This window comes from Panthera tigris, chromosome B4 (assembly GCF_018350195.1).
Source record: "Panthera tigris isolate Pti1 chromosome B4, P.tigris_Pti1_mat1.1, whole genome shotgun sequence".
In the NCBI taxonomy this organism is placed as follows: Eukaryota; Metazoa; Chordata; class Mammalia; order Carnivora; family Felidae; genus Panthera; species Panthera tigris.
Window position 1 is genome coordinate 54,795,104 of NC_056666.1, and position 9,207 is coordinate 54,804,310.

General features: G+C 40.4%; 1 protein-coding gene across 2 annotated transcripts; it reads right to left on the reverse strand.

Annotated features, from left to right (window-relative positions):
* Positions 1-1,278: 1,278 nt before the first annotated feature.
* Positions 1,279-8,824, reverse strand: KCNJ8 (potassium inwardly rectifying channel subfamily J member 8). Of its 2 annotated transcripts, XM_007084043.3 has the most exons (3): positions 8,452-8,824; positions 7,159-7,600; positions 1,279-2,974 (listed from the first exon to the last, which is right to left on the reverse strand). In XM_007084043.3, the coding sequence occupies exons 2-3, from the start codon at positions 7,530-7,532 to the stop codon at positions 2,074-2,076; spliced, it is 1,275 nt and encodes a 424-aa protein (XP_007084105.1). In that variant the 5' UTR covers positions 7,533-7,600; positions 8,452-8,824; the 3' UTR covers positions 1,279-2,073. The 2 variants fall into 2 exon arrangements, with proteins under 2 accessions (XP_007084105.1, XP_042847842.1); XM_042991908.1 differs by lacking the exon at positions 8,452-8,824 and having other exon boundaries at positions 7,159-7,669.
* Between the last annotated feature and the right edge of the window lie 383 nt (positions 8,825-9,207).

Genomic DNA, 9,207 nt, shown 5'->3' on the forward strand with positions numbered 1-9,207 from the left:
ACACTACCTACCCTGTAGCCTGTGTCACCTCCGCTAACATTGGCTTGTTATGGGGCAGCAGGCAGGCATTATACACAGTCTTACTGTTGGTGTGGCAGCTGCCTTTCTGGGTCTGCTCAGCTGCCCCGGGGTGAGAGTGGGGGACCTGCACCTGTACCAGAACTGCTACGAAGTCTGATACCAACCTCTGAAACCTCCGTTGGGTGGTCTTATTAAGATCTATTTTTTTCTTTGGCATCCTTTTCCAAAGATGGTTTAATATTCTAACAATTGGTAGAGCTGCATCTATATATTCTGGGTAATGAGCACCCAGCTTGAACTATGGAGGGAGAGGTAGAGAGAATTGGTCATACTCTGGATGTATTTCCACCGCAGACCTAACAGGTTTTGCTAATGCATGGCATGTGAGGTATGAAAGAGAGGTGTCAAGTATGATTCCCAGGTTTTGGCCTGATTGGAAGAAAGTGTGGGCATAAGGGGTAGGTTTTGTTAGTGAAAATGGAGTGTTTGGTTTCAGGCACGTTTTAAACGCATATGGGGTAACCAGGTGCAGCTTCAAGTACCTGCTTGCTACATGAGTCTGGAGTTCAAAGGAGTGGTTAGAACTGTTCAGAAATGATTAACTCAGTAACTCAACAAACAATTTCCATTCATCGATTAGAATCATGAGTCTTTTGTTTAATTTAGGATTTTAATATATTAGTGATTATCTGCCTATTTCAAATGTTCATAAATGAAGTAAAATAAAATCTCCAAATCTGTGTAAAAGGCTGTACAAGAGCTCAGCTTTCTGATGTTTCTGATGTTTCTGATGTGAAACAGAGCAAACCCAGAGCCTCTCAACTAAGTGCTTGTCTTTGTGCCCTCATCCCTTCCTTGAAGAAACAGGAGCTCAGGATTATTAACTCAAGCTTTGATAGAAAATATCACTTTAGCAAGTGAAATAAAGCTAAACTTATGTATGGTAGGCCTGAATTCAGGAAGGAAGTATAGTTTTAAGACGGAAGGTTGGAGATTCAAAGAAAAAAGGTTGTAAGATTTCCATGATACACCAGGCTCAGAAAGAAGAGCTAAGAAAACATCTCAAATCTTGGAAGGAAATAAAACCAAAATGAAAGAAAAAGATGTAGTGCCCTTGGAATAACCAATTGCAAAGGCAAGAAGATCTGAGAGGTATCATCACTGTATATCTCTTTCACATGCCTCTAAAAATGCTTTTTTTTCCCCTTGAGCTTTGACTAGGGATAATATTGTGAAAGAGAAATCACAAAACTACAGTGAATACAAAGAAAATATTTTAATAAAATATTCAATACAGTATTTCCCTATGGGGCCTTGTAAGAAGTGAGAAGCCAAAAAAGTAACTGTCACTTTTGGCAATCCAGTCCTAAATGAGACAGGAATGCTCTTACTTTTCTCTAAAGCTCCTTGCCCAGTTCCACCAATAGGCTGCCATCAGGAGGATGAGGAAACCTGCAAAGGTCATTGTGAAGAAGTGACTGAACAGAACCTGTTTAGAAGCAACTAGAGACCAGCAGGTTTTGCCTCAGGCCTCTCACCAGGTACAGTATCTGGGAAAAAAAAACAAAAAGAAGGCAACATAACATACTGGTAGATATACAAAAGGTGTTAACAACAAAATTTTGGGTTTCCGCCCTTCATCCTATTTGCATTTCCAGAGTGACCAACAGAAACAGAGAAATCTGTTTTAACCTCTTTTAGTGGTTTTAACCTCTAAGCATTTTGAACAAATCATTCCTTGGCCAACTTTTATATTCAAGGTCTATTATGCAATTCTTGGGTTTCAAATGGAGAAAAATGAGAACATACTGTTTCCTATACATAATATAGCTGCAAATACTGCATGTATGAAACAAGTGTCAGCCATGAATCCTCTGCCTTGTGTGTTACTGTTTATTGACACAGAAAGTGCTGTTGCTTGAATATGAGTATCATCTAGTGCATGAAGATATAGAAGGACAAATTACTGTGTTTCCATTCTGGAATAGTCTGACAGTGCTTTGCACAAACTATCAAAACTTGATAAAAGACTTTCTTGAGGTTGTCTTGCTGTCATGATTCCGATGTGTTTTGATTTCCTTCAGGAGTCATAAATTGCACCTTTGGCACAATGAGGGATGAGTTGTTCCTCCGGATAGAGTTGTTTCTCCTCATAGAATTGTTTCTTCTCATGGAATTGCGCTTCCTCAGAGAATTTTGATGGGATAGTTCACTCTTTTGGAGAGTCTGAATAAGGATGGAAGGCTTCTCATCCAGCTCTCGGGCACTGCACCTTGGAGCAGCTACTTTAACAGTGTTGCCAAATTTGGAGTAATCCACAGAATACACTCCTTCCTCCTCAGTAACAATGGACACAAAGCGATGGCCCCATTGTATCTCCTCGGCGATATAGGAGGTTCTTGCTTGTGTGGTAATGCCAGTAGTCTCGACCACTCCTTCGAGAATCACTATGACCTCTAGGTCTTGGTTGGCAAGATCAGTTGCTGAGATATCATACAAGGGGCTGCGCTTGTCAATCACATGGCAGATGATCAAAGGGGCTACCAGAAAAATGTTATTGCTCTCAATTGGGTTATCAACAGGAATGTCCAGCTGGTGAATAGGCACCACCTCCCCTTCAGGTGTGGTTGTTTTCTTGACCACCTGGATGCGCACTGAGGCACTAATGATCATACTTTTCCTTAGGTCACCCACTCGGAACATGAAGCACAGCTTGCCATTTCTAACGGCAATCACAGCATGGCGGCTGAAAATCAAGGTTTCTGCCCTTCTGTGAGCCTGAGCTGTTTTCATGAAAATGCAACCCAACATGACTGCGTTGATTATCAAACCCACAATGTTCTGGAGAATCAAAACTGTGATGGCCAGGGGACATTCCTCTGTCATCATTCTCCCTCCAAATCCAATTGTCACTTGAACTTCAATGGAGAAGAGGAAAGCAGAGGTGAAAGACCTGTAAGGAGTGATATCAGAAAACGGTGCCATCAGATCAAATTTTGAATAATGAAATAACATGCTAAGCTGAATTTTCCATTTTCTTTCTCCAAAAGCTATTCAATACTTTTGGAAACACCTGGCAACTTAACTTGTCAAATGTCTGATTCTAAACACAAGCACTTTCTCTCTCCCCCTCTCTCATCATAATGCCTCCACTTTCATACTTCTGGGATACAATTCTGTTATTTTCTACATCACATAATGATGGGCCTACTTACATGAAAGCATTAAAAGAATAAGTTAAAATAATAAATACATATTTGTATCTACAGGCATATTTTACTTTGTGAAATACTTTCACAAAGGCATAGTTTACTTGGTGAAACTTTCTATGTTTATTATTTATTGCATATCTGTGTTTAAGTGACTTGAGTCATATGGGAAGGTATTGAGTAATAAATGAACATTTTATTATTTACAACCCTTAAAATCATATTCATTGGCTAACACTTATTGTATACCTTATACAGACAAAGCATGGTGCTTAAAGGTGGTACAAAACACATGACTCAAAAATATTAGTATTTTTAATAAAAAAAGAATGTCTTGCCATTCGGAAAGAAAACTTTTTTTAAATTGATTGTCCCATTTTGTTCTCTAATTCTAGTGAATACTGAAGCCATTAAAGGAAAAATTTGAGAAAGAGATTTGTAAGTGGCTATGTCAAGATCACATAATTAATGAGAACTTGAATTCTGTCACTTCTAGCTTAGTGATCTTTTGAAAGAAGCAAAAGGAAAGAGTGGACAAGTGTCAGTATTTTCTTGGGAAGTTCTTTCAAATTGTACCTCTCTTCCATATCTAGTGCAAACACTGATTTGGTAAGTTCAAAGTTGACTGGGCAAAACTTACAAAAAGCTCTCAGGTAAGTCTGATTTGTTCCCCTGGTTAAGATACACCACATTTGGTTATTCTTAAGGTTAATTTATTCACTTACCCACATAACCTATATTGCCATGGCTTCTTTACATAAACAAGGTTAGTCCTATGTGTGCCCCCAATGCCAATTCCAAAGTCCTCTAATTTTATAGATTAACCATGCGTAGGCTATCTTCCAGAGTATTATCTATCTATAAATGCCATGCACAATGAGTGGGCAAAATGCTTAAACATTTGAATACTGAGTATCCGCACTGCCCTTTGGTGCAACACCATGAGGGGTAAGCATATATGATGCTGTTGATTAGCTTTCCAGTGGAACGTGAAAAATTGCCCTTTTACCCCTTTTGCTGCTAAAAAGATTCATGGAAACCACAATAATTGCTTTGTGCACTAGCTACACAGAAGATGTGTTGTATGATACAAAAACTCGTAAAGATTAAGAATGGACCCCAGGGGAGGAACTTGGATACAGCACTGATTTCTAATTATGTATATGTACTTCATGGAGCAGACTGACGGTGAATATTCCCACGTTTCATTTTAATGGCTTGGGAGATTATTCATATGCTGTATTTTATGTATTGTTTATTTTATGAAAGAATTTAATTCTAAATATTACGTGGTACAAGACCCAGCCTTTTATGGACACCTGTCATGCTAAACACCCTCAGAAGATGAAAGTGTTCAGCTGTTCATTTGTTCTGGTACAGAGGGAGTTAGGCTGAATGAAAGAAAACATGTTGGTTTATTTTCTGACTCATGTTGGAAAGTCATCCACATGAAAGAGAAAGTGAGCCATCCTAAAATGAGAATGGTAGAATGTTATTTGGACATACTGGTGAGTAACCATCACTCTAAGTTGTTTCTAATTTTGATGACATGGTGGGACATTTAACTTACGAAAGGTAAGGAAATGTAAAGAATAAGAAATATTATCAGACATCTTTTAATCCCCTTTGGGAGAGAATGGAGATTTTCCAGTTCTATATTTTTGGTGAAAAAATTTTTATTATGTGCGGTTGGTTATGATTAAACTAAATGTTGAGATGAAGTATAAACAGTAGGAAAACGTTAAAAATAAAATTAGTAAGATTTTAACCTTAAAAGATTTCAAGTTATTTTTTTAGGTAAGAAGCAAAGCTAAAAATCAAAAATTGTCATGCTGAGGAGATCAACTTTGTCTCACTGTATTTGAGACGTCATTTCTCACAGTAAATGGAATATTCATACCAGCAGGAATACATCAGGGTAATGAAAATGCTTCAGAACACATCTTGTGAAAAATAAAAGCTAGCAGTAAAACAGCTTTTAGCAACCAGTGCACTCTATAAAGTTCTTTTTAAAAAATCATCAAAAGGATGTTAGTTTTGATGCTATATCTTTCTAAAATTTTTTTTAACATTTATTTATTATTAAGAGTCAAAGATAGAGCATGAGCATGGGAGGGGCAGAGAGAGGGGGAGACACAGAATCCGAAGCAGGCTCCAGGCTCTGAGCTGCTAGCACAGAGCCAGACGCGGGGCTCAAACTCACAAACTGCTAGATTATTGACCTGAGCCAAAGTCGGGCGCTCAACCAACTGACCCACCCAGGCGCCCCAATGCTATATCTCTAATAAACTGCTTCATGACTTCTTTTTCACAGGAAAAGCCAAAATATTTGTCTTGTAAATAAAATCTGCCATTTATTTTTGAGGTTTATTGTTTTTTAATCTCTTTTTATGAGTATCTACTGCACGTTTGTTAAAAATTTATCTTGATATGAAATTGGTTCACCAATATCAGTGTCCATAAATTTCTTAAAGAGAAATATTATAGAAAATGATACTTGGCCTACAAATACCTGTTAAACACAATGTTTTGTTTCTTTTATATCCGGTACGCTGATGATCACCGACATTTTTCATCTATATTTTCTTTCAGAGAAAAGTTTGTGAAAAGTTCGAGACACAATAATATCTACTTGATGATAAAGGCAATGGATCAATTCAGTATATTTTTCTCTTCTCAAAATCTGAGCTGAAATCTGTGATGTGTGATCTCTGCACACAAATGTTGCATCTCTTCCTGATACGCTGGCATTGAAGGTACTTAGGAAATGGAAGGACGGACAAGGACAAGTTCAAAGTCTGGGTTTCCGCTTCTGGCAATGGTATGCTAAGTTCAGAAGATTTCAGGGTCAGCAAAGGTCTCATTCTTTACAGCTGCCTGGCAGAATGGTGCTTGTTCAAGTTGCTTTGCTTTGTACACTACGCGAATTTGTAATATTACTCAGAAAATGTCCTGGCAAAGTTTCCAGTATTATTGCCATTGTTTCGCTTCAGAGTGACTATTTTTGCAATCGATATACATGATCTCTTTGCACCTTCCAACAAAAATTAAAGGACAGATCACCCCATCTAATTGTTCTTAGGCCATGTGAAAATATGTTCTTAGGCCAAGTGAAATGAAATTCACTTTACTTACCATTGAAACACTTACAAGAGAAAGAAGCAAAAGCTAGGCAGTCTGAGGACGGTCTTGTTTTTACTCTATTAAAACTTGTAAAGAAAATCACAACATTAAGGTACTTCTGTATAATCCCTTCCATGAAAAACTTGGATCAATTTCCATTAAAAGTTAATTTTTTTCTAGTTCTGCATCTTAGCATAACCAATGCTAGCAACCAGCTATTATATAAGATACTCTTGATAAAGAAGGGCTTGTAGCTACTTATTTCAATTTTAGTGGATTTTTAACCTAGGACACCTCTCTGCCAGTGTTTTCCCATTTCCCTCACTATTGCTGGAAATGTCATGGGCAAGAGAAATATTGGAACAATATTGCTAGCATTGACACAATATTTTTTGTTGTTCAGAGATATTTACCCGTGGACACTAGAACTATAGCCAGCAGCTTTTTCATACTGAAAACTAAATATGTGCTTTTTCTGAGTGAGGCATTCTGGAATCCTCTGAATCATAACCATTTTTATAATAACCAGTGCAGTATTTTTAAAGCTAGCCAGAGGGATTGAAGCTCCACGTTTGCAGAGACTCCTCATCCATAAAGCTTCCTTTAAAACGATTTTAATGTGTCAGATTAGTTTTTTGTTTGTTTGTTTGTTTGTTTTTGTTTTTTTACTTCTTTGTGCCCAAAGGTACTAAAGGAATGCTTTATTTCACTTTCCACAAAAATAACTGTAAGAGGAGAGCAAGGGCAGTTTCCTATTTTTTCCCACACCGTTTTCAATCCCTGCCTCATCCCACTGCATTCTTACCTGACGTTAGTCACACAAACAGTGGACTCCAAACCACTTTTCTCCATTCCGCTTTTCTCCATGTAAGCGTAGATGTCCCCATGGGCAAAGGCCACGAGCCACCACATGATGGCGAAGAGCAGCCAACTGCAGAGGAACGACATGGTAAAGATGACCAGCGTGTGGCGCCATTTCAGGTCCACCAAGGTAGTGAAGATGTCCTGAAGGAATCGCCCTTGCTCGCGGATGTTCTTGTGCGCCAGGTTGCATGCCCCGCTCTTGGCGATGAAGCGGGCTTTGGGGAGGCGGTCTCGGACGCGCGGCTTGCGCAGATTCTCCGCGGCGATGCGCGCCAGCACATACTCCTCGGGGATGATGCTCTTTCTGGCCAACATCGTCCTGTCACCATAGCCAGCTTATTCACCTGTCTCTGACCTGACTCCTCTTCCCTCGGGACGTCCTCCTGCATAAGGCAAACGACGATTTTAAAACTCCCCCCTCCCCCATTTTCTCACCTCTTCAGTTCTTGCATTCAGGGATATGTGTATACGTTCCAGGTGACCTGCAAAGCTAAGGTATGATTTTATCAATCCCAACACGATTCTAGTTTTTGCGCTTGAGTTCTGGAGTCGCGGAGAAATTATTTGGTACGAATCGGAAGTGTTTCAATTTTCCGTATCGTTATGAACACGGGCAGAGCCTTAGTTAAACAAAACCAGGAGCCGTCCTGTAAACAGCAGGCTCAATGATAATTCCGAGATTAACCGCGTCTGTAGATTAGTGCAAAGATACAAACACGCGGCGTCTATGGTGGAAATTAAAACCAGCTGGGTATTACGATCCACTTATTATTTAGACGATATAGCAATATGAAAAGTACAGAGAGGAAATTCTTCCTCCGTTATTTTTAGAAGTAGGCAGAGAAAAGGCCGTGGCCTCTTGCGCAGTATAAATAACATGTTTAGTGAAATTTGACAAAATAATAATAAGAGATGTGCTATGTAACTTGAAAACGATGAAGAAGTATTTTAAATGTTAAACAAGTATGAACTGCATTAAAAAAAGAGAAAAAAATCCCATTGGAATTCATAATATTGTAAATTGAAAACTTTACAGCGAAGGCTTCAAACAAACATACAAGCCGCAGGAAAAACCCGGACAATAACCTGCGGATTGCAAGATAGAGTTAGAAGAGTGTGCCCCGAAAAGTCTCTCTAATACTGTAAAACTTCTGCTGTGTTTGGCATTTTAAATCATTTGCGGGGGTGCGAGCAGCCTCCCCCTCCCCTCCCCGGGAGGAGCGTTGAAACTTACAGACTCTGGGCAGCGGGTGCGGCAGCTGCACCTCCCTACACAGGCCGGCCGACCGCGGGCAGGTCCCTCGTTCTCCCATCCCGGCGCGCGGGTGCAGGGACCGCGAATGCCGGAGGGACAAATCCGGGGACCGCGTGTCCTAAGGAGAAGAGTTAAAATAATAAAAGGTGCAACTGAGTCTGAACGCGGGAAGGCTAGAGGAAGGGGGATGGGTGTAGATCTTCCCCTCCCCCGGTTCAGCGCTACTCCCCTGGCCGTTGCAGTGCAAGGAGGAGGGGCTGGGGGAAGAGAACCTTGGGGCTGATGCTCTACAAATCAGCCTCCCGGTTCAGGCTTTGACGCGCGCCAGATCTATGAGGCCGCCGGAGTTGGCGAGATAGAGAAGGGAGGGGAGTGGGGGAAGGCGCAACCCGCGGAGGTAGGGAGCTGGCCAGGGGAGGGGCAACCGGGAGGGGGGGTAGGGAGGGCGGAACCTGTAGGGCCAGTTCTCTTCCAGTAGCGGCGACCCCCCGGGCCTCCAGTTTGACACGCAAGTCTTTAAAAGGCTCCCTGCTCAGGAGGGAGAACTTGCTGAGTCCAAGTTCACTGACGTAAAGAGAATTTATTTTTTATTTTGTAATGTGGGTAGATAACTGGGCTACTTAAGATTGAATAAAACCAGGTATAGAAATCAGAAAACAGTTTTCCGAGGTGTTCACGCTGTGTGCACGCATAATGTGCACACACATTAAATTTCGAACTAGTGGGGATGATACA

Coding starts and splice junctions, on each gene's coding strand:
- KCNJ8 (XM_007084043.3), bottom strand. CDS start 7,532: ATGTTGGCCAGAAAGAGCATCATCCCCGAGGAGTATGTGCTGGCGCGC. Junction 2,975..7,158: donor GTTTGTGTGACTAACGTCAG/GTAAGAATGCAG, acceptor CACTCCTTACAG/GTCTTTCACCTCTGCTTTCC.